Here is a 25,169-nt window from a genome sequence, read left to right as displayed (position 1 = left end):
TCTGGCTGAATAAATGCCGCAACTGAGGAAAGCAGTAACTCATCTTTCTATATTTGAACATCTCATTATATTCCAGGCCATTGAAAGACACATTAGGTTCCAGAGAGGTGGCACGTAAGGTCTCATGCTGATAATCCATCCCTTAATTATTTTATGGAGGTTAATGTTGTTGTAGTAGAGTAGTAGCTTGGTCTTAGCAGTGAATAATAGGTTTTAGTGAAAATGAGTTTAATGGAAAATTAATAAAGCAGTGCAGAATGGCTGAACTGTGTATGGAGGCTGGGGATGACGTCTGTGCTTTTTTGGTACTGCTGTAAAGGCTTTATTTTGCAGTGTTTCCAGGAAGCAAACCCATTTTCTGGCCTATTATGCCCTCTGTTCCTACTACAGCTTACCTTCTTCCCCCCCATAGATGAGTGTAAGTGCACTTCAGGATCAAGTAGATCTCTGAGACACTGACCCAGTCTCTCTGTAGGGAGAAGTCTCCCACCTACATGTAAAAGTTTTCCGGGACTTCAGCCTTGTTCCCTTTGGAAAATTCAAATGTTAAACTCTTCTCTTTTCAAATGCAGCTTCTCTGCTTCCTTCTTGTTCTGCTCATGACTCATCATCGCTTTAACTTCCTGGAGAAAACTGACAGCTTGAGGGCATTGCACGCATGTTCCTGTTTCTAATATGCTGCCGTTGGGTACAAACTAAGGGAAATGTGAGTGGAGTGAACATCAACATGGCTTTTAATGACATGATAGCTTCTTTCTTTTGACTAAAACATCCTGCTTAATTAAAGCTCAGTGTGATAAGCGCAGAGCTTGTTGAGTGTAGGAAACCTGCCTCACAGGGAAGTGTTTTTATTCTTTAGTAGTTTTCTCCATCTGCCCCTATGTTTCATTAACATGGATGCAGGGGGAGAAATAATTCAGTAAAACTGAACATTCACCAACTGACAGTCCTAAATGCAACTTCATTTGGCTGATTTTAGCAGAGCTATTGCTAGTCTCACTCCTGACCTGGTATGAAGCAGAGGCGTCGCAGTAAAATTTGGTCCAGCATCTGTACTGGCTCAGTTTGCACAAGGTCTTGTCCCTCTCTGTTCTGAATGAACATTAGAAGAAATGAATGGATGGTCAAAACACCAATGATACACACGCAGAGGAAGCCCAGCTCCCTTTATAGAAACTTGTTGCTTTATTAAAACTAATATTTTCACTTAAGTTTTCAAGGAATCCTTTATTTCACACGAACAGAAGCATCTCGCAGCAGGGCAGCCTCTCCAGCTGCGTGGTTTCACCATCTCCGAGCCGCTCCGGTGGCAGCTGCCTGCAGGCATCCAATCTGCCAACCTCTGCTGCAGCACAGCACAGGGTGAAGTGAACCACAGGGGACCACAGACCAACCACACATGGCTGTCGCAGACTCACTGTGGCTCTGGTGACAGAGATGGAGGTGCCGAAACCTGTGCTGAGCCTCCAGCACGGACACAATCCCTCCTCTGCCACCCCTCTGAGGCCTCATCCATGCCCCTGGGGTCTCTCTGGGACCGGCAATACCCAGCCCACCTCTGGCCATGCTGAGGTTCTGTCCTGCAGGTCCCAGGTCCCCTCTTCACGGGGGCACACTGCGGCTGCCACCTCCCTGTGGGGCTCACATGGCCCTGGCCATGCAGGGGAGCCTGGGGTGGGTCCTGAAGCCCCCCCTGCCCAGCACATGGACACTTTTTCCCCCTGCACCTCTGCCTCTGCCATGGCAGGTGACCCAACCAGCAAACCCCGGGGGGAAGCTCGTGGGCTGGACTGGAAGAAGGTGACCTCCTTAACTGCTCCGATGGGAACCGTCCATCAGTGTCCAGGTGCCTTTTCCCTCCCCCTTTCCATGCATCCCTGTCCCATGCGGTGCTGTAGGAGCCCACGTGGCCCCTGGCAGGTCTGTGACGGCAGCAGGGCAGGATGCCCGCAGCAGAAGTAGGGGTGCTCCCGGTGAGGTTCTGAGCTGCTGGTGCAGGAGGGGCACACGCAGGTAGACACTAAAAGCTTTTCGCCCTGGTTTATAACCCAATTTCCATCCTTCATTGCTTGCCTTCTGGAGCACTTAGTGCTCTGAAGAACACCCTTGAGTGGGAGAATTTGCACTGCTCAGCAGGCTCCACAAGTATCTTTAACGGCTATCAAGCTCTGTTCCTGTTTTATTACTATTTTTGTGGGGTTGTTTTAGTTTTGTATTTTTGAGAAAAATGATGTTGTTTGTAAGCTCAGCACTGAGCACCACCAGGTCATCATCTCGGCACGTACTCTCTGGGCAGCCCTGTGAAGTTTCTTCCCCTCAGGGCTTCGTCCACTGTCAGGATGTACCTGTTGATAAGATCTTTCATTTCCTGTGTGAATGGCTCAAAATCCTTTTGCTTAGCACCAGACCGCTTGAAGTTCCCTTCCCTGTTGTTCTCCACACAGAGCAGTCTGTCCTCTGTCACCGTCATGTTCAGGAACTCCACCATTTCCTTCAGCTTGGGGATGAGGCTCTGCTTCAGGTCCTCGTAGTGGATGACGAGCAGGCGCTTCCCGTACTTGAGCCAGTCGAGGACGTGGGAGGCCCACCAGGACGCGTAGCTGTTCACGAAATCCGGCCACTCTGCGCACCGGGAAACCAGGGAGAGGAGACAGCGTTAGCCATGCTGCGCGGCAGCCGCGTTCCCAGCCTTACCTGTGCAGCAGGACTGGCGTTGCTGGGCACGGTCTGGTGGTGCTGCATGGGCGTGCACTGGGGAATAGGATGCATTCGGAAGATTCATCTGTGCCTGGCACATGGGAGGGACCTCGGGTCGCCCACCACGATCACAGGGACAGGATTTACCGAGTGATTTTCCTACCTCTGCCTACCATTAATGACACCTCAGTCTCTATTTGCTGTTTATGATAATCTAGTAGTCCTAGCTAAAGCTTTTGGGCTGGACAAAGAGCACTTGTGGCTGAAATGTACAGCAAACTACAAATTGTTATGGGAAAGCCATTCCCTCTGGACTTTTTACTAAGGGCTGTTTTGTCTGGGTTTGATGAATAGGTTTTGAGTTGTGAGTGATGAAAGGTAATACATGATCTTGGGAAAGAAATGTGCTGTGAGAGAGAACACTTCCCCAGCCTCCCTCAGCCCTGTGCTGTGAGGCTTGCCAAGGCACAGCTGTAATGCCTAAAATATGCATGAGGAGATATGCAAGTGGAATCCCTCCTCTGCTGCTGTCTGAATGCAGCAGTGTGTTCAGTGGGGAAATCACAGTCACGCTATCAGCTTGCCAGTCAAACGCATGAAGCGTGGCAGGCATATTCTGAACTCTTTTTGTGTGTTCAAGGAACACTGAATCTCAAGTCCCCTTATTGCTATTATCCTTCTTTATCTGCAGTGCCGTAGCACCTGTGCAGCGCTGTAAAATTTCCTTCAGGAAATGTCATGCTCCATTGAATCCTCCAATCTTAAATAAGACTTCTCATGTTTATTACATGCTGCAGGGGCAAATGCTCTTCACCTCACATAGCTTGGCAAATGGGCTGTACGCAGGGATGTTGGACGTGGACATGTTTTCTCTGCCAAACAGCACGATGGCAGCAGTGTTGCTGCACGCCTGTGGGCACAGGTTTGGTGCTGGATGTGCAGCGAGACCCCAGGCACTCCCCAAGTGCAGGTCCGAGCACTCTGGGGACTACGCTCGGCTGCGGTGGGACTCGAGTCCCACTGTTTGCAGGGCTCGCTTGGTCCCGGTGAGCTCCCTCTCCCCAGTGTGCTGGGTTTGAAGCTGTGTCCGAAGCAGCAGTGCCCCCCCGGGGTGATGTTTTACCTTTGCTTTTCCAGTTGCGGTCGGTGGCATAGCCCAGGTGCCCCGCATACTTCCTGTTGAACTCCGCCATCAGAGACTTGTACGGGTTCCGGATCAGCAGGATCGCTGAGTCGAACATTTCAATCTCTGTCTTGCCACTCTCGTGTGTTTTCACACAGATGGTCCTTCTACTCCTCCAGTGGTCTTTTTCTCCTTTAAAACCTGTTTTACAAGACAGGATTGTTGGCTTTTCTGCTTGATGATGTGCCTGTACCTTTCACATGCTAAATCACTCTCTACAGTGGTGTAAAACTGCAGTGGGAGGACCAGCCTGTCAAACCCATGTCTGAGCTGGGTGTGCGTGGGAGCATGGCTTTCCTCCGCTGGGGAGAAGCAGGCAGCACCTCACTGCACAGGGGCTGCTTTGCACAGGGCCACTGCTCGTGCTTGCTGATTATCGTGCCCATGCAGGTTGCTGCCCTGCCAGCACAGTCAGGAACACTTTAAAATGCTGTTTCCTGTGCTACACAAGGCTCGGTTTAGTTGGCATTTTAGTCAGCTGGTCTTTTGGACCAGTCTTTCAGATGGGAGCTGTGCACGTGTGTGTGCTCAGCAGCACCAGTGCAGGTGACCTGCACATTTTGGCTGTGGTCTGTGAAAGCAGCTGCCTGTGGAGCTGTTGGAGCCACCCCTACTGCTGCCAGCACCGTGAGCGATGCCTCGCTCCAGGCACGGGTTTGAATTCTGCCAGTGTGCTGAGCAGGGCAGCACCCGCTGGGTCCCAGCAGGAGGATGCCAGAGCAAGCAAAGCTCCGTGCCTCAGAGGGGCTTTGTGTGCCCCATCCCTGGGGACGCAGTACCTTTGTTGTACAGGGCTCCATCGAAGTAATAGCTTCCCGTGTAGTATCCTGTGGCATGCTCTATCAAATGGCGAGCCCACGTATTCCCAGCCCCAGGAAAGCTCGACAAAGCAACAAACACTTTGGATTTGGTGGTTAAGAATTTCCTGTCGGTGCAGCGGGTGTCTGCGAGTACAGAAGATATTTCATTGTTAGCACTGTGGCTTTTTAATAATTTCCCTGACAGCTCTTGATTACAGCGTTTATTGCTTCTTTCTTTTCTCTCTTGCAAATATAGGATATCAATTTGAGTCCAGTTGTGAGTCAGCTACTTCCCCAAATTAATTCAGCCGTGAGAGGCCAGAGAGATTATCCTCGGAAGAGGTTTTGCTGGTTTTGTGTTAGGCAATGCTTTTTTGAAAGATCTGCGGCAACCCATTGTACTTGCCAGCAAGTTGTGATAAAAGCCCCTTGATGCCTGTTTGTTAGGGGCTATTTGCCTGGCAGGTTGGCTTTTCAATGAAACCTGAATATGCCATTACACCTGGAAACTGCAGTTTTATAACGCAGGAGAAACCCCTCCTACTGGAAGGAGCTGCTTCAGTTAAACCTCTAGCTGTGTCTCCTAATGTCCTGTCTCTCTTTGTCCTCTCCGAAGGGTCCAAGGTAGTGATGAGCCCTATTGTGTCCATCTCCATGGGGGCTGGGCACTGGTCTCCATACTTTAGAGGTACTTTATGACAGCCTACCATGCTTTTGTAAATCCTTATTTCTTTATTTTGTAAAGCCTTATTTCTTAGCCTGCCCCCAGAAGCAAGGGTAGGACGAGAGCCAGTCCTGACCCTCTGACAATTCAACAAGAAGCCAGGAAATAAATTATGAACTATGCATTATGCTCTCCATTCCTCAACGAGCCTCTGAACAGAGATCAGCCCTACCACTGCTGAGGGGTGCAGGGGCCATGCCCAGCAGCGCTGGCTGCCCCGGTGGGGTGGGTGCTCCTACCTTGCACTGGGGTCTGATAGACCAGGCAGTACTGTCCCTTGGCCGTGCTGCTGGCGTTGTGCAGCCCGCTGCAGAGCAGCGCATCTGCCCCGTTGTGCAGCGAGAAGCGCCCGGTGGCATAGCCGCAGTAGCACTCCCGTGCTCGGAGCACTGCCAAGGGAAACTCCTGCAGAAGGGGGAAAACAGAGCAGTGTGTAAATGCCACATCAACAGCCAGCGGGGAATGCTGCTGCTATGCAAAGAGAAATACATCTTCACAAGGCCACTGTCAAGATCAAAACGATGTTTGATATATCGTTGCAAAGCTCATGCGTCTTATGCTTCTAGTGCTTTTCATATTGCAATTGCTTTAAGAGTGGTTCTCAGACACAAACCTCGTAAAGCATGAGAAGTCAAAATATTCTGATTTTCTTAATTATTCATAACCCATAATTTTATAATAGTCCTGTAGCCTCTAGTATGAAATTCCATCTGCAAGAGTTCAGTGTAGGAAAAGTGGTTCTTATTTTCACCCATTTTGAATTGGATCATCTTTTAAACTTCCACTTGCATTCCCTCAAACTGAGCACTCTACTGTTAACAGGTTTGCCTTATGCAGCTTTTACCAGAGTTTGTGTAGAGGAAGCTTGCCCTTAAAGAATTAAAGCAAAGAGGGAATTCAGACCCACTGACTAATGCCATTTTAAAACCAGAAAAAAAACATAAAGAAGTACATGTCTCAGTGTGACTTCTTCCCAGCTAGCAAAAACTGAACATGCACGGAAGGGCTGGCAGAGGCTTTGAGAGCTGCTGTGAATGCTTCTGAAAAAGCCACTTAGAAATGTGGTACCAAGACATTTTTGGCACATGTGTTCAGAGGGACCCCACTGAGGGTGAGCGCGGGGCTGTGCCAGAAGAGGCAGAGGGGACCTGCGGTGCCTGCTGCTGGAGGGAGGCTCTACCTTGCTTCTAGGTAGGGAAACCTCGCCTGAAATCCAGGCTGAGTGCTGCAAATGACAGGTACGTGGGCAGGGTGTAAGGTGTGCAACCACACAGTACTCACAGGTAGTGTTCATTGCAAGGAGGTAATTCCCGAGGAGGTGCTGTGGCAGTGGGGCTGGGCTGGCGCTGATGGGAGCTTAGGGAACTTTAAGGGAAACGTGCTGATCATTTGCTGAAGAAATCAGGGGTTGCTTGTGTCTCACTAGGAAAGGTGCACTTCTGTGCTGGAACTGCCCTCAAGTTCAGTTCTCTCCTCTCTACCAGGGGACTGGGGATGTTTTTCCCTGGGTTTCCAGGGTCCCCAGGGCAGGTCTGTGGGGACACCTGAAGGAAGTTTGGGGTTACTTGAAGTGCAGAGCGTTCCATTCCACTTCCATATCAACACTTTTTGCCTTTTAAGTCTTTTGGAGCCTGGGAGTGTGTGACAGGACTGCTGAGCAGCTTATCTCTTGCTCTTTCCCGCATGTTCATCCTCTGATAAGGAGTCAAACACAACACATGTGCGCCCAAACAGCCAGCATTTGCTTGGCAAATGAGGTACGATGTTGTCAGAAACTACAGATTTGATCCAGGAGCAAACCAGGGCTGTTTCTGCCTGCAGTCGGGAATTTTCCCTTTGCGAGGAAGCAGCCTTTCTCAGCTTGAGAAATTAATAAATGTCCCGGCCCTCACACACAGCCTGGCATAGGAATGTACCTGTGCAGAGGCACCTGCGAGCGAGAGGCTTTGCAGAGACCTCTCCAAGCGCTGCCCCGGGCTCCGGTGCCTGCAGAAGCGCCGGTCCGCGCAGTGCCGCCCAGGCCCAGGGGTGGCAGCACGGTCACTTGAATGAAGCGTGAGTGCCTGCGCTGCCCGAGGCTCTGGCCCACTGCTCCTTGGTTTATTGTGTTAAGGAAATAATGACAATATCTAAATGGAGCTCTGGAAACCCTCTGCGTGAATTCCACATTCTCCTGGGATTTTGATCCAAGTCCCAGGAGTCTTTTGTTTATGGGTAAATAATGGCACGTAGCTACATCTGGAATTCAAACCAGCAGGTCTGGTTTTGAAATTAGCAAATCATTGTGCTCTGTGTATTGCTTTACAAGGAAAAGTAAAAGCACCATGGGGTCGGTAACGTCCAAGTGTGCAAAGTCACTGAAATACTGGGGTTCCTAATTTCAGGAGTGTGTTGCTACTGGCTAGGAAGCTGTCCATGTTATTTTGCAAGGAAAGGATCCAAAGTTGGGACAAACGCTTGTAGTGTCACATCAGGGCCTTTTGGTTTCTAGAGTTAAAGCACAAACCAATGCATAATAACTGGACTTGTGGATGTGCAGTTGCTGCTGCTGAAGTGGAGGGAGACCTTGTCAGCCCTGTAGGGGAATACTTTCCAAGTCACCTTCCAAAGGGTGCCATGGGGTCCAGCAGGGCTGTGGGCACAGGGGTGATGTGTTACCTGCTCCACTTTAGGGAAGGAATAAATGAGAGAGGTACCAAACCTTTTCTTCACCTTCCTTCAGTACCTTTTCCTCTTCATGCTATCATTTCTGCAGCCCTCTCCATGCCCTCTCTGCAGGAGTCTGTTCAGATAATCCTTTGGAATATCTGGTTTGCTCATGGCTTTCTCACACAAGCTTCATCAAGCAAATAGGCATTGATTCCAGCTCTGGAAAGGCACGAGCTGTTCTACAGAGATGGACGGTTTCCTCCATCCTGCTGCTCTCCTCTAGCCAAGTCCTGTTTGAAAGTCGGGCTGAAATGGTACTGTTTTAGTTGTGGTCTTTTTTGTATCCTTTTCAGTCATTCAGACGCTTTTACTTTTTGGCTGCATGGCCAGAAAACCTTGAAGGAGCTCTACCTCATTAATTCAGAATAGACATCTCCCCGCACCAAAATGGCACAATTGTGCTAAAAAACACTGACCTTGTGTTTGAGCTTCTCCAGCTATTTCATGCCATTCTCCCAGATTGAAAATCATCAATTGCACTTCATAAGTAAATATTGATATAATTGTTACATGTGGGCAAACTGACACAAAGATCAAGATTTCTTCCTACCATTACACAATAGATTAACAGCAGAACTTTGGATATAATTGCTCCTGATGTCCTGACATCCATGCATTTACATGCATGGGGGTGCATGTGTGTTAATACACAGGGTATGTGGGTGAATCACTGCAACCGGCTGCACAGAGCTAATCCCATCATGCATGTGTAAAACATTGGTGAGCTGCTATGGAGGGTATGTTGACTGGGAAAAGCTTTCCCACTTTACCTACTAATTAAGATTTGTTGTTCATGCCTTAATAGTTTTAATCAGTTTTGTGATGCTAGAAGACAAAGTAATAAACATTCAGTTTAGTGCATGAGGCTGGATGTGGCTGCAGGCTGAATCTGACCACGCAGTGAACCCTCCTCTGAACTAGAAAATAAGCCCTATGGGATGGGGAGGAAGGGAACCAACCACAACAGCCACCGAAGCAGAGGCTGCTCTGAGCTGAACGTTCCCTCCTGTGAAGATCCCCATGTCCATCAAACTCCTTCAGTTCTTACATCCACAATCTTACTCTGTGATAAGTGTGGAGGATGAGCAAAGGCGCTGCTTCAGGCCAAGAGAGTGCCCTAGGGCAGCAGATGTTGGTATGTCCTCGCTTTCTGTCCAAAAGCTGACACACAACTGACCTTATTTGCCTTCTGGTAGCCTTATATATTGACATGAAGTTCTACAATGGTTCCATTTTAAATTAAAATAAATTGGATCTAAATTACATAGGTTATAGTGAAAATGGTATAAATTCTGGTGTGGAAATACACACATTTGTATTAAAGTACCAAGACAGTCCATCTGCTTTCAGTGTGCTTATCTGAGTGTCTCACGTTCCCAGCCAACACAGTTACATACTGGTGTAAAAACTGGGTGTAGATGCCTCACATTAGATCCTCCTGTTTTCTGTGGCCATGCATGCTGCTGCCTGTGGGGAGCTCAGGGCTGCACCAGGAGGAGGGCGCTGGGATTGCCTCTCCCTGCCCTGGAGCCACAGGGGCTCCCCATTGCTCTCCGGAGGCCACTGGGGCCACCGAGGCATCCCCTGGGATCAGATCTGGCTCTGGGCTTGGTTTGAGTGTGACATGGAAATGGCATCAATTTCCTCATGGCTGATACTCCTTGCTTAGAACGGCTTTTCTGTGTGTGATATTTAGTGGCATCACTCTGACTTTCCGTCCCACCAGCCCCACTTGGGAGAGCAGCTGGACCAGATACATCACTGGCTATTTACTGTGATGAGCTTTGTGCTTTAGAAACTCATTTACAAATTCAAAGCTCTAAAGCATTAATCTCTGTTATTCCCTTAGTAGATTAAAATTTAAAATAACAAAAAGAAAGAATGTGAAATGAGAACTGTTCTTACTTTCTTGGAGCAAAATTCAGAGCACATCTCCACCGTCAAATTGGGCTGTATCAAAGAGGCTGGAAAGGTGTCTGTTAAATTTGCTGGAGCTCTAAAACATCCTCGATAGATAACATTCCTTCCTGCAGGGATATGAAATAGGTTTCTCTTGAGAAAACAATGTCCGTAGTATCCTGCCTCTTTCACAAAGAACAATATTAGGTTCAGAAGCTAAAAATAATAAAATAAATTGTATATTCCAAATGCTGTAGAATCCAAGAAACCACGATAGACACTAGAAAACTGTGCTGCAAATCCTGTGGTATTGAAAGGAGCACATGCCTTTGGCTTTGTACAAACCACCGAAAGCTGGGCTGCAGCAAAGGGTTTAGATTGCATTCCACCAGCGGAGGGCATTGCTATTGTTTGCAGGTCCCAGGCTTCTTTTCATGACATGCTTTCCCCTGAAAGACTTAAAAGCCCCGATACAAATCTACAAAGCTTCCCATGATCTGCACCAGAAAAGGAATGGAATTTAAATGAATCCTGAGCCCCCGCCAGGGAGCCACCTTCCTGCACATCTGCTCCGGCTGAGCTCTCCCTTCTCTTCCCACTCACTTTCTTTTGAGACCAAGGGTGTTTGCTGCAGCCTTGGAAATCTGAACTAGGCTTTGTGAGCTGCTGGGGGAGAAGGGCTTGCTTCAGGTCTTCAGCATCGGCCTCTGCTCTGTCCTGCTCCTGCGGCAGTGCCGCGGAGCTTGGCAGAACTGCCCCGTGTCCTGCATTGCTGTGGTTGAAGTCAGGGTTTGGCCCTAATGCTCGTTACAAGCAGCAGCACCAATCCCCTCCTGCTTGAGAGAGCAACGTTCCTGGGCAGAACCAGGTGATACCCAGAGCTGTATGGGAACTCCCTGCCCCAGTGAGGTTGCACATCAGCACAGATGAACTGATGGTAACGGAGGAAACGGTGTGGTGTGGCTGCTTAGAAAAGAGCCTGCGTGTTCAGTGGGTCTCTGACTCCTAGGGCTTGGTTTTGGCTTTACAAAGGTGGAAAATGCTTTTATTTCATCACTCTGTGCTAACTCTACTTAGCATGACTCAACAGGGAGGAAGGAGGACTGAGGAGGGAATTTGGGTCTTCTCCTGGTCTGCACCCACTTGCTACCTTAAAGAACACTCACTAGAACTGATGTGGGAAATGAGTTGGGTGACTGGAGAGATGCGGTGTTGAAGGGAATTTTGGTTGTGCAAGGATTTCCTGGCAGAAGGGCCCAGATTCTCCATCATGAGCGAAGGGGCATTGGCTTCAGGCTTTGAGCTTCCCCGTATTTAACGTGACATGGGGCACAGTCCTGGCATGGGAGCTGTGCAGTTTGTGGTGCTCATGGAACCAGGAGCTGCCAAACCCAGGGAAGGTTTAAGTGGAGATGCTACTGGATGTGCTCTGTGCAAGCAGGAGCCTTACATGAGCTCTGTTCTCTGCATGGCATCGTGCACATCGCAGGTGCTGTGATGGTGTCAGAGTTACCTCCCAGTGTGCTTGTTCATTGTGATTAATGCTTCTGTTGGCCTCTCAGCTAGCTTGTGGGCTTGTCAGTGGGATTCTTCAAACAGTCAAATATCAGGTATTACTAAGGGCAACCAAAATACAAATCTAGCTGCAGGCTAGACTAATTTGATGACTAATTCATTAACACTTAGGAGAAAAATAAATGCCACCCTTTTTCTGTGAAAGATGTATATATATTTTATGCTTAAGATTTAAACAGTGATGCATGTCCTGGGAAACCTGCCAATGTGCCTGTCAGCCTGACACGAGCAATTTAGGTCTATGTACCTTTGATATATAATTTATATGTAGCTGGGTGGATTATTGTACAAACCTTGACTTGTCTTTAAGAAGAAATGAAGTACCATCAATACTGGCACAACCTAAGGTCTTGGTGCTTCTTCTCAGCAAATAACATAGTAAGATCTTGTGAGCTTGCCAAAAGTAAAGACAGCTCAGCTGTTAGGTATTTTATGTGCTTTGTGTTGGCCCAAAGGTTTATCTGCTGTATCTCCCACAGTACCTGACTGAATGACAAGTAGGGTAAGCACTGTCATCTCAAGATGAAACAGAAATCCCAACCACAACTAGGACAGAAGTTCTTGGAAGAGCAAAACTCTGATCTCATATTTCTTGCCTAGGAAAGAGATTGGTGTCCCTCCTACTTACTATCCTCCTCTGCTTACTATCTAATTACTGTCCTGCTGCAGTCCTTTGTTTCGGATCATTTCTGGGCTTAGCTTGGGCCAGCACCACTCCTGGCAGAGGCCGCCTGCCCCCGGTCACATAAACACCCACTTACGTCGCCTGGCTCCTGCCCGCAGCTCCTCCACCCTGTAGACCGAGAGCCGGTTCACCCCTCCGCAGGCCGAGCCCTTCTCCCCCTTGCACTCGCTGTTGCACTCCTCGGGTTTGGAGGCGGTCACGGGGAGCTTGTTCCCGCAGTAGCACTCTGCTCCGTACGCCAGCCCCGCGTAGGTGTAAGCCCTGCGGGAACAAACGCAGGCACCGCTGGTACAGGCATTCTGGCTGCTCTTGAGTCCATACCTGTCCCCGTGCAGGCATATGCTTCTGCCACCCTGCTCCAGAGACGCAGCCGGCCCTGGGGACAGGCACCACGTGCGTTCCAATGCGCCACAGACCACAGAGACCATCTAACAGAACAGTGGTTCTTGACCAGGACAGCAGGAAACTACTGTCAGTAGCCGTGCTATGATAAAGAGACTAGGCAGCAGTGAAACAGTCTACTTAAGCAAGGCAGCAGAGCTACGGCATGCCTGAAGGTGTGAGATAATCACAGTTTTCACACATGCTGTGTGTTTAATGTGTGCATGCTTTTCCCATTTCAAACTCAGAGAAGAGCAAACTTGCCCTGAGAAGTTCCTGCTCACCTCTCGGCACAAGCTTCCTGACAGTGGGATACTGTCATTTTTCTCAAGTCATAAAACACAGCTCCCTTCAGCGTCCTCTCCCTCGATTCATCGCTGAAGCATCCCACGTAGGTACCTGTGCGCAAGAGCAGAGTTGGACAACGTGCGTGGGATGGACACAGGGAAAAGGGACAAATCCATCCAGCGGCACTCGCTGCCAGAAGCCGCACAGGGGCACACATCACGACCTGCCCACCCTGCAGGCCTGGCTGCTGGTGCTGAGCTTCACTGGTGCTATTGCAGGGGTGTCCAATGGAAATGAGCCGAAGGCAAACCAGCCTTTTCCCTTCCTCCAGCTCCTTCAAGCAGGCTGAGAGCCAGGCTGTGGCCACCTCGAGCTGCAGCTCCTGCTCCCTCCCTTCCGTGGCAGTGCCCTGTGAGTCTCTGCAGTGAAGGAGGAGGTGTTCTTCAAAGCGGTAAAGACCTGGAGAAATCTTGCTGGATTCCTCCCAAGTTTTATTGAAAATCTCACATTGATAATGAGATGATGAGAAAGAAATATTAAGAAAATCAATTTTCTTTGGGTACATAGAGTTATATTAAAGCTATAATGGAAAGATAACTTCAGTCTTAACTAGGCAGCACTGGCTGGTTATCGCATCCAACTATCTCCTTCTCCCTGGTGCAAACGAATCTCTTAAAATGTCTTGCTTTGCTTAGCATATGAAAGATAAATATTTCTCTTAGACTGCATCCTATGTGAAGCCTTTTTTTTGTTGTCATGAACAAAACAGTATAAAAATCCAGGCCATTTTTAATATACGATTGGAAGGATGATGTGGAGTCCTGCTATTATACAGCAATTGTGTGTATATAAGTACATTTTATCATTAAAATATGAAGGAAAAAGGAAATTTGATTTTAGAAGCATTGAGATGACAACACAGGAACGTTAAATAACATGAGCTTGGACAGGAAGAGAATATATGATGAAAAAACTAAAAAGTATTATATTATCAATAAAATAATCTGCAAAAAAAGGAAACTTTAAGGCACTCTAATAGAGATTCTGGAGCCTGGAATAACAAATCAAACACTAAAATATTACCAAAACAAGGGCAGATTCAAAGACCTGCACATTGGTAATTTGTGAACGTGCAATTGGAGAGCTCACAGGCTGTGATGCACACCCTGAGCACACTGCTGGTGGGCTGGGGGTCGCCTACAGTGAGGATGTTCTGCATTTCACTGGGGGCTTCGGATTTGGGCCCTTGGATTCAAACCAGCAGCAGAGGAACTCGGTGTGTGGGGCCCAAGAGCCATGTCAGGAGCCAGAGGGTGCTCTCCCTGCATCCCTCCCACAGCACCAGACCCCAGGGGTATCCCAAATCACGTCCTGTGAGAGACTCGGGGTCTTAGAGCAGAACATCATATCGGTGATTCAGTTCCTGTCCCTCTGCATCCTGTGCAATGGCATAACCAGGCCAGGGCAGCAGTATGAAACACCCCATACGTGGAAGCACTCCTAACAGAAAATGTTAATTTTTTACTTAACAAATTCCTGTTTTCATTTGATGCACTGATGGAACTTGCCAGCCTCCCTGGCAGGGAAAGACGTGGTCCCCACCCTGAGCCCTCAGCACTGATGAGGCTGCACCTTGGATCCTGTGTCCAGTTCTGGATCCCTCACTGCAGGAGAGACATTGAGGTATTGGAGTGGGGCCATAGGAGGGAATGGAGCTGGTGCAGAGCCTGGAGCACAGGGGTGATGGGGAACGGCTGAGGGACTGGGGGGTTCAGATGGAGAAGAGAAGGCTCAGGGGGGACCTGATGGCTCCCTGCAACTGCCTGACAGGAGGATGGAGCCAGGAGGGGCTGGGCTCTGCTCCCAAGGAACAAGGGATGGGACAAGAGGAAACGGCCTCAAGCTGCACCAGGGCAGGTTTAGATGGAGCTGAGGAACAATTTATTTGCCAAAAGGGTGATGAAGCACTGGAACAGGAAGAGGAGCGGTCCATGAGCGCAGGGGCAGGGTGCATCCTTACCTGTGTGTTCAGCAGTGTGCTTCATCGCTCTGAACCCCGCTGTCTGCATGGGCTCCTGGTCGCTGATGAACCTGTGAAACCACCTTCGCCTCAGCTGCCTGAGCTCGGAGTTGCGGGACACGAGCCACCGCGGGCTGTGCCGCTGGCCCGGGGCCGCATCCTGCAGCGCATCCATGCCCACCAGCAGCCTGGGAGCAGGGCGCGGGTCCACGATCCCAGCCCCGGCCATCCCGTCCAGCACTGCCAGGGCCTGGCTGGCGGAGGTCCCACGAGAGCCTTGCTGGATAATGAGGCGGGTCCGCTGCAGCAGCAGGAGGCTGCCGGCCATCAGGTAAGCTGCTGTGAGGAAGAGGAGCAGAAACTGGGTCCGACGGAGAAACTTCTGTAGCCTGAAGAAAGCTTTGGCCATGCCCTTACTGAAACCAGGCCCTTCACGCCTCCCAACGGGCCCCTCAATCTCCGCCTGGCCGGGCGCTGGTTCCTCCCGTAAGTTCAGCCCATCGCTAAGGTGCCTTCTCCCAGGGAAAAGCCTTCTTCCCGCAGCGCAGGGAGCAGCCTGGGGCCGGGCTCAGGCGCCCGCCAAGCCGAGGGGCTCCGCAGGTGCCCGGGGTGAAGCCATCGTTGTGCTCCAGGAGCTGCCCAGCAGCCGCCGCTCAGACCTGAAACGGCAGCAGGGAAGTTGGTTCCATCCGAGCAGAAAATGCCCATCACCAGGGGTGACAGTCCCCCACCCGCCCTTGTTCTAGCTGCTCCTCCATCTGTTGTTTGTAATGATGCACTTTAAAAGCAACAATCCAATGGGAATGATTGATTAAGCAGAAGCTGGTTTCAGATCCTCAGCTTTTTTTCCCCCCTCCTTTTTTTTGTTTTCTTTTAATTTGGAATGCACAAGAAATACCTCAATGATGAGGTTAATTCTCTTGGGATGTTGGGAAAAAAGTTCTTTTCTTTTGCCAATAGCCAACATCTCCATTCTCGGCCACGGGAACAGGCAGCCGCAGTACGGGCACCTTTTTAGGAAGGTATTATCAGATTCCTTCCTTTCAGCTATAAGTAGCTAAGCTACACATGCAGATCAGAAGGAAACAGCAGTTGGGGGGGGCGGGGTGGGGGGGAGAAATTGCATCAACTCACAATAGATATGATAAGAATTATTAATCTCTGCGCAGCACAATAAAGTCAGGCTTTGTGCTGGAAGGGGTTTGGGGATTGCCGCAGGGCTGAGCTTGTCACTTTAACAGACACCGGGGATACGGCTGGTTTTCAGTGGGTTTCTGTGCTGTGGCCAAACAGGGAAGTGTGGGTAAAAGCCAGGGAATGTTTGGAAAAATTTCCTTTCAAGTTTCACCAGATCTCTCCTGACTGCTCTGAGCTTCGCAGGCTTCAGTCGTGCTGATGTGCACCGCGATGGGATTGTCTGGGCAAGAAAAGCTCCTTTGTGCTTCAGGGAACCTTTAACCTCCTGTAGCAAATAAAAGCTGGCATCTCCCCATAAGTTCCTGTTTTCCCTGTCAGTCGCCTCTCTGTGGAGCCAGACAAGTGCTGAGAAAAGATGCAGTGTTTTCCAGGAAAGAAAATATTATGGATTTTGCTTAACTGGCACTTGGGGCACGCTCTTGATATCCACAGTCCTGGCAGAGGAGCAGCTGCTCACTGTGTGTCTTGTTTCACTGTGTATCTGAGTTCAATTCTGTGGATGTTCACTGATGCCTCTTTCTTAAACAGAGGCACCAAGTCTCCACCCATTCCCTTCTCCCTTCTTTTTCATTTAGTTTTGCAACTTCTTTCTGCCTTAAGCAGTGACCATAACCAAAGCTCAGAACTTCCAAGCCAAAACTGCTGCAGTACCTGAAGACCAGTTTCTCAGCCGTACCAGGAAAGAGCCCTCCCTTCTGCTCAGCTCCAGAGCCAAGGAAAATGCATTGATTTACACAGCTGAGGAGCTGACCCTTAAAGTTAAATTATTGAAAATCTCTGATCAACGTTGTGAGCGCTCAAGAATTACAGTAAAGGGGTCAAAAGTACCCAGGCAGATGAAAGGCAGATTGGCCATAATTAGATACTGCAGATTGTTACTGCTTTAATTTATCTGCAGAAATACAGTCTATAAGCATAGGTATGGTTTGATTCACTCGTTGTTCCTAACATGGGGCTACTGCAAACCTGAGCTATGCCCAAAACAGGCTGTCTAATGTAAAAGATGCGTGTGTGTGTTGGCCATTTGGGATTCTGGCAGGGAAACTGCTGCTCCCTGCATCCCGCAGGATTCTGAGGTGAGGCTTAGCCAGTGGAGGAGGCAGCCGTACACTGCTTGCATTGAGCACATCTACAGTGCAAAGGGATGGCGCCCAAGGAAACACTGCTGCAAAGCCTCCGGGGAGATGGTAATGGCTGCAATCACACAGGTATTCAAAAGGTTGAAGATTTCCCCCTAGCAGCAAGGTGAGGCCTGATAAATTCATCAGCCTCGCAGTCATCCTTGCCCAGCTGTAATTCAGGGTTTCGCAGCTCTTTTGGTTTACCCACAAAGTGAGCGAGGTACAATATCAAGAAACACTTGGAGCCAAAGTTCCCAAGTGTGTCCAAGCCATTTGCATTAAGGCAGTGCTGCGGCAGCGGGAGCCTCTCATCAGCGATGCCGAGTGGTGGCTTGGCTGGAGAGGGACCATCAAAGCCGTGTGGCGGAGGTCAGGCACATGATGAGGAAACTGCAGCACTGCCCCAATTTAGTCCCTTTTAATGCACTGTGGGCTTGAGTTTTCAGCAGCTTTCAGTCGAGTTTCTCCACGTTTGCAGTGATGTGGAACGGGGGAAGCTGCATCATCCCCTGCCGGGTCTGGGCACCGCCTGCCCAAAGGCGCCCGTGCAGGGTGCGATGTGCTGCCTCCCACATGAGCAGGGTGAAAACCTGCTGTGCCCCAGCAGAGCGAGAGTCGCTGCCCGAGACACTGGCCGGGGCTGAAGTATGCAGCAAGCTCTGCTTCCAAGCACCAAGCATCATCTGGCACTGCTCCTGTCGCTCTGCATGGCTTAATTATCTAGTTAGTTACTAAGGGCAGCTGCTTCTCGGTCTCACAGGGCTAACGCTGCCCTTGCCCAGTGCCTGAGAAAGTTTAAATGGTACGAGCCAGCGCCACTGCAGTCAATGTGACATATATAAATTACCTCCAGATGCATTCGCCCTCAGTACAGTTGCCATGACAGTACATTGTAGTAAAACCCAAGCAAATAAATAAGCAGACTCTCCGCCCACAGCAACTGCTGCAAATGTGCAACTCGGAAATTAAACGTTGCTTTTTAGTGGGGAAATAGCAGAGTGCTGCTGACATAAAGAAATGTCATTTGAATTTTCTATAAACTGATTATTGCAGTATCATCAAAGTATGCCTAAAAGAATTGAAGTACACCACTTTTGATGATGATATTAAAAAGGAAAGAGTAAGGAGGATATGAACTAGTGTCTGGTAATAGAAAATGTATCATTTGTCTTTTTCATACATGTTTCATTTTAAAATGAAGTGAAATGGAGGAAAATTAAGAGTCTTCTGTTCCTATTTATCAGTTCTTCCAGCCAAAGGGCTTTTAGGACCATATTAATTGAGAGTTGAGCTCTTCAGTGAAATCATAAAACAGTAATTGAAAGGATTTGAGATGGGAAATGAGAACTGATAAACAGTGGAGAGGACCTCTGGGTGGACGGAACAGTGAAAGGGTTAATGCTGCAATGGTGCTGAGCCTTCAGCAAGGAAAGGACCCCTTGCGTGGGTCACCAGCCCTTGTGTGTCTGATGCCTATGATTTTTTAAAATGGGGGATTATCCGGTTATTGAGGGCATGAACTTGATGGGGTTCAGAAGAGCCTTGAGTGATCTGATTTTATGAAATACCGATCTATTCGCTTTACAGGTGACAGGTGAATTTTTGACTGTTCAGAAGTCAGATAACCATGCAGTTGTTTGAACAGCATTTTGAGGTGTTTGTGGCTGGAAACGTCATTAGACAAAAGTAGTTTTGAGGGTTTTTTTCCCCTGTATGTGCCAGCAGGACTGAACGCAGTGCTGAGAAATGCATCTTGCCTGAAATCCCAGTCTCACACTATGAATCTGTTCCCATCTGTTTCCTAAACTGGGCAATGCTGTGTTTGTCCCTGGGGCAGCCAGCATCTTACAAGAGGGATCCCTCTAGATCTGGTGTGACCTGATCACCAGTGGCTTTGCAGCTGTAGCCTGGTTTTGGAGCCCTGTCCCCACACTGGGGACCCTCCTGGGCAGTGCTGCGGGTGGGTGTTTGTTCAGTCAGTGCTGGTGCAGTGTGAGGGATGCTCTCCCAGAGGACTTGCACGAACCTGCAGTGCTCGGTCAAGGTGTCTCCCACCAGCACCCCCAGAAAAGCTGCTTTGCTTCTCTGCAGCCACGTTGCTCAGGACCTGTTCCTGTGGGGCCCTACCCAGAGCAGTGCGGCGGCAGGGGCAGCAGGCCTTGAGGGGACTGCGGTGGCATCCTCTGCAATGGGCTCTGGCTGGCATGTAGCCCCAGCTCCTGAGTGTGCCCGGCAGCAGCAGCGGCTGTGCCTGGTGAGGGGTAATGGATCCTGTCGAGCTCTACCAGTATTTCATAGCAAGGATGTGGTTAGCAGGTAGGGAGCCACTGACATGGCTGTGTGGAGCTCTTTGGCAGGAGGCAGAGGAGGGACCCATCTGCATGTGCTGCCTGTTTCGGAGCACTGTGCAATCAGTGTTCCCCTCCCCTGGTGCCCTGGTGAGGACATGCACGGTGTTGGGAAGCACACAGACAGGATTGGCTGCCAGACCCGAGGTGTCTCCCATTTTCAGGGCTGGTTTTCTTTTAATCCTTATTTTTCTTGCATTACATATATAACACCAGATTTATACCTGTACTTATTGCTATATTTGTAAAGAGAAATAGAGGAAAATTTGTAAAGTTCTTGGCAATTCTACTCTCCTAGCTACAGGAATAGTTATGGAATTTTTAAGGGAAGGCTGAATGCTTTCAGTGATGCTACAAAGGCTGAGGAAGTCTGAAGACACTAAATAGCCCCAACTTGCAGGTGAAGGAATTGCTCATTTGAGACTGCCCCTTGAGAGGCTGCTCAGTGCAGATTCTTGGGTCAGTACTGCATTGATGCTCCAGCTCATCAACAGCTGATCTTGTCTAAAGACCAGCAGGATTTTGCAGATTCCGAGGCCTTGGCTCGGAAGCAAAGCTGTGTTTGCTGTTGTAAACGGAAGGGAATTGGACTCCTGAGCACCGGGTTTAGAAAAATCCATCCCTCTTCCACATTTCTCCTTCCTTTCATCAGCTGTCTTTGAGGACAAATGGAGTCAGTTGGGACATAGCAGGAGTCTGGCTTGTGGCCTTTCTTTTGGATACACGCACCCAGTTTCTTGAGGCTGTTTGGAAAGTCAAGGCCAGCATCACTCTGCGTGAAAGCACGTAGGCAGAAAAACTCTGGAGAAGCTGCAGATTGAGCGTTGGGATGCTGTCAGATGTTCGCAGCTCGCCTTGTTCCCATCGCTAAAAGCACTCAGAACCTGTGGTGCTTTCACATGTGGCCAGAACAGTCTCCTGAATTTTGAGAAAGGGGTTAAAAAAGCTGAGCTCTCCCCTCATGCCTCAGGTGGAACTGACAGAGAAGTTCGCTTGTGTGGAAAGCAACACATGCTAGAAGTACAGCTTAGAAAAAACATCCTAGTTCTCCACTGTCTTAAGCCAAAACCCACTCAGATACAGGTTGATTCGGATGGATTTTGGTTAAAGTCCATTGTTACTTTTTCTAGCTCCTTAAGGAAGTGTCATGTGAAATCATCTCACTAAGTTAACTATAATTCAGGAATTCATGCGAAGGGAAGAATAAGAAGTGAGTTTGTAATTCCATTGCCCTTTGTAGGAAATTCTTTTACCAAAAAAGAGAGGAAATATTTGATGAAGAGGTACATTAAGAGTTATACAGATTCCCTTCACCAACTTAAATGTGTACTTTACAATGAGATAAGGCCTATGGAATATAACCTGCTCATTGACCTTTCTGGGAGTTACAATGCAGTGCTCATGTGGGACCCATCTAGAATCCAGCTGCCCAACCTTCCCAGAGTGTTTGGCTTGAGGTGGAGAGGTAGAAGCACCCTGGGCAGGCATTCCTGCTTGGATAACCCTGCAGAGGAAGCCTGGGAGGACCTGCTCCGTTGTGCTCCAGTTCTCCCATCCCAGCCCTTCCTGCAAGGCATGTGGTAAGCTGAGGTTGCTTTTCTCCTCTGTTCCAAGGCAGGAATGTCTAGTTCAGTCATGTGAGGCTGAGGATGAGCTGGTGCCTGTGCTTTGCTAGTGCTCATCCTGCATCCTCCATGCAAAGCGCACCACATCACTCAGGTCTGCTGCTGCAGAACTTGTGGAGGGTTTGTATTTAAATACAGAACAAGGGCTCCTTCCCACCTCTTCCCAAGTTACCTCCAATCGTCTGACTTAGAGAATAACTTGCTTTGTAGGTATTTCTAGAAACTAACTCCTCCACTTCTCTTCCATCAAAATGGCGCTTTTGGTCTAGGGCTTTTCAGTAAGTAATGAGGAGACTGGTGAGACATTAGCGAAGGGACCTGCAGCCTGTCCCAGCACAGAAGCTCTGATGTGTCACGCCAGCTTCCCTCCCAAAAGATGTGGCCTTACTCTGGGCTTTCAGAAGCAACAAGCACTTCTTCCAACTTAAGAGATTCACTTGCTGGAGGATGGATCTGTGCTGACTATGCACATGCCCCCCTCATGAGTGACTCCTTCCTGACACAATGCTGCTTTGAGTGTTACTTTAAGCACCACTTTAAGGTCTGCCAGCAAACTAGAGATGAGGTAGAAGCAATTTCACTACATGCTGTAGTGGCAAACATTGCAGCTTGAGAGGGCTTCCTGGCAAGCTTCCTGTTGCTGGGTACAAGTGCACTTGCTACCAGATGTAGTCAGATTGCAAAGTTATCTTTGATGCTGGTATTGTGTTAAAACTGTTCAATAATGTTGAACTGCGATAAAGCAGAAAAACATCTTTATGCATAGATAGTAAAAAGATGGAGAAAAACTCTGTGATCCATAAACTAGTCAAATCAAGTTGAAAATACAGAAGTTACAAATGTATATGATATCCAGGCTTTACAGCTGATAAATAATTCAGCTTTGGAAGTGAAAGGCAGTGCCACAGAGCAGAGCTGCAGCCTGAGGCTGGAGACTCAGTGCTGACTTGTGTGGATTTGGTCACTGCAGCACTTTCACTGGATGCTCCGCTTTTTGGAGACCAATTTTCTAGCATGGGTAGGTGTAAATCTAGTCAATAACTGTGTTGGTGAATGCAGTTGCCTATGGTGAGGGATGCAGAGGGGCCTGCAGGAGGAACTGGTCCAAAAGGGTTGTTGTGAGACAGCATGATGACTTGGGAAGTGTCCAGTGACAGCTTGTGACCGAGCACACCACAGCAATAGGGGATTTCTTCCATTGATCCCATACTTTTTACCTAGCTCAGTGATAAAGTAGTAATCAGGAGAACTGATTCCATGCCAGTGTGGAAAAGGGGCAGACATACACATACCTACATTTTGTCTGTATACATGCATGTATATGTGTGCATTCTGTACACAGAGGTTTGCACTCAAAAGCTAACACACAATCTGCTGTCACCATTCACTGATAAACTGAGACCTATCAGCAAGCAGCATTCTTGAACCTAGAAAGTATTTTGATCAATAATAAACCATTCATGCATAATGTACATCCCTTTGGTATTAAGAACTCCAGCACCCAGCAAATGAGGCTTTATCTGCAATTTCCAACCCCCCAATGTGGTTCTGTGGCAATAGGCTGAAGTTTTGTAAGAGACTGTCGTAAAACGCAGACCCTATATTGGTATTTGCCTCAGCCCATAGGAGCTAGAGAGGAGATCTTTTCCTGTGTGCAAGGAAATCTACTGAAATTGAAACACCGTGAAGCTCTGTAACTAGATCGTAGGTATTTAAACGTCTTTAACAAACCCCTCAGCATCCAAAATGCTGCAACATCCACCTACTAAAAATTGCCGGGGTCTATTTATTTAGCACAAGGATGCTTCAGAAACTGTTGGAGGAGCCGAGCGTTCTCGCCTGCCTCCCCAGGCTGGGGCCACAACACACACTCGCATGATCCATCCCCACTTTTCAAGTGTGATGTTTTGTGGCTGCTCGGGGAAGGGCATCTCGAGAGCGAGCTGCAATCTTTATAAATAATGCAGCTAAGCCCCGTGTGCTCAGATCCATGGATAAATGTTAACAAATCAGACCGCCGGTCAGGCTGCGATGAATGCTAATGCCTCACCCTCTGCGAAAAGTTCTCTGGTTCTTACTTGTGCCAAGGCCAGCTGACAAACAGCTTGCAGACACACACAATGCAACTGTGTAGGAAAAAGAGGAAGGATGCTCACCTTTCGCTGTGGCCGAGGCACTCCGGCTGCAGCCAGGTGAAGTCCCAGACACCCCGCAGAAATACCACAGAAAGCCGTAACGCGGTCAACCCTGCTCCCGCGGCCGCTGCCCTCCCCGCTAATCCTGCTCGCAGCGCGCACAGCCGTAATCCTCCGAGCGCGCCGCGTCCCTCCGGCTGCCGTGCCCGTGAGCCCCCGCCCGGCCCCGCGCCTCACGGGGTGCCGGGGTGCTGCGCCGCGGCGGTGCGGGGACGCTCCATGGCCTCCTGCACCAGCGGCCGGCGCTCAGCCCCCGCCGGCGCGGCCGCCACGCTCCTGTTTCATAACGCTCCCGCCGCTGGAAGCGGAGCCTCTCCCTCCGGCTGCTCCGCGGAGCGGCTCCGCAGCTCCCGCAGCTACAGACGTTTCCAGAGCCGCCGGAACGCGCTGCCTCTGCGCTCGTCTAACCGCACGGGGGGCTGCGGAGGCAGATACCGAAGCGGCGGCAGCAGCGGCGTGAAGACCTAATGCGATCAGCTGAACGGATGCTCCTGTGTTTGTGTCTCCGTGCCTCTTCCCACTAGGGGCAGATCCCTCTGGAGACCCAGACCCCTTCCCAACAGGTCTGGAGGGTCCCAGGAAAGCGAGTCCCTGGCAGCCTCCTGGCTCCAGCGCGCAGGTTTCAGGCAGCAAATTGTTATTCTGAGCACAGGTGGATAGAAGTGAATGATTTATAAATGTGAGAGCTGAACGGCCGTTTGCTGGTGTCCTCAGAGCTGCCTGCTCTGCTCTGCTCTGCCCCCCTCACTGCACATACAGGCTCCTTCCTGCTGCCTCACACGGAGATTGATCAGTTTATAATTATTCTTAAAGCATCTACATGTAAGTGGGAGTAGGCTGCACGTTTGTCACTGCGTGTGGTTCTGAAGCAGCCCGTGGTCTTTGTGTATTTCAGTGAAACCTGTGGAGGTGCGTCTCCTGGAGCCAAAATCAGTTGTGGTTCTGGGGACCCTCTTTTCCTTCCCATGCTAGGCAGCACTGGTCAGCAGTGTCAGACCAAACACCTACCTGGCTGCGAGAGGTTTGGATCCAAGAGGAAAGAGGGAATGGGGATGCCACATTGGGACTGATCCTGTTTCCCTTCTGCATGCTGCACAGAACATCATGCTCTCAGCAGTCCTGTGGGCTTGAGTGTTGCTTCATGTGTGTCTCCCACACAGCACGACCCACGAGTGGGCCCTGAGCCTCCCAGTGCGGTGCCAACGCTGCTCAAACAGCACTTGGCTTTCCCATCTCCACTCAGTTCCAGAGGATGGGGACCGGGCTGGTGGTTTCAGGTCTCTGCACATGGCTGATGTCACATTTGTGAAGCAGAGCTGAGTTAGGAATGCACTCAGAGACAGGAGCCACGGATGGATGTCACTTGTTCACCACCTCACAAAAAACAGTGCAGTGATGCTGGAAAGGTTCAGTCTTTAGCTGGAGCCAGCAACAAGGGATGAATTTTACCACTTTTGTGTTTGCATTGCATTAGTTACGTGCGTGTTTCATCTCAGACCGTGTAAGCAGCTGCGCTGTGCCTGGCTACTGGAGGTTGGCAGTTTCCTTTCTGGAGGATGTTTTGGCTTGTGTTTTGCTTTAAAAGCAGACAAATGCAGGTCATTTCCGGCTACAGGACATGCGAAGCAATTTGCAGCTGTGGCAGACAGAGAAAAGGACCTTGTGTTTCTGCTCACAGCCTTTCAGGCCCAGATCCTTGACACCCCGCCCCCCCCAACCCTC

The 25,169-nt window shown here is 49.5% G+C and overlaps 1 protein-coding gene and 1 long non-coding RNA gene across 2 annotated transcripts in view; one reads left to right on the top strand and one right to left on the bottom strand.

Moving 5' to 3' along the window:
- Nucleotides 1-25,169, top strand: part of LOC130604967 (uncharacterized) — a 51,445-nt gene that overhangs the window by 7,761 nt on the left and 18,515 nt on the right. The gene's annotated exons all lie outside the window — the stretch shown is intronic.
- On the bottom strand, nucleotides 2,230-15,616 carry WSCD1 (WSC domain containing 1). Its single transcript, XM_057419988.1, has 8 exons — nucleotides 14,962-15,616; nucleotides 12,938-13,052; nucleotides 12,349-12,533; nucleotides 10,019-10,140; nucleotides 5,644-5,809; nucleotides 4,660-4,824; nucleotides 3,821-4,021; nucleotides 2,230-2,622 (listed from the first exon to the last, which is right to left on the bottom strand). The coding sequence occupies exons 1-8, from the start codon at nucleotides 15,368-15,370 to the stop codon at nucleotides 2,270-2,272; spliced, it is 1,716 nt and encodes a 571-aa protein (XP_057275971.1). The 5' UTR covers nucleotides 15,371-15,616; the 3' UTR covers nucleotides 2,230-2,269.

The sequence above is a fragment of the Pezoporus wallicus genome, unplaced genomic scaffold (genome assembly GCF_028554395.1).
Source record: "Pezoporus wallicus isolate ANWC-B61680 ecotype Strahan unplaced genomic scaffold, APGP_CSIRO_Pwel_v1 contig_12814, whole genome shotgun sequence".
Classification (NCBI taxonomy): Eukaryota; Metazoa; Chordata; class Aves; order Psittaciformes; family Psittacidae; genus Pezoporus; species Pezoporus wallicus.
Note: the sequence above shows the minus strand (reverse complement) of the source record. Positions and strands in the feature narration are given on the sequence as shown.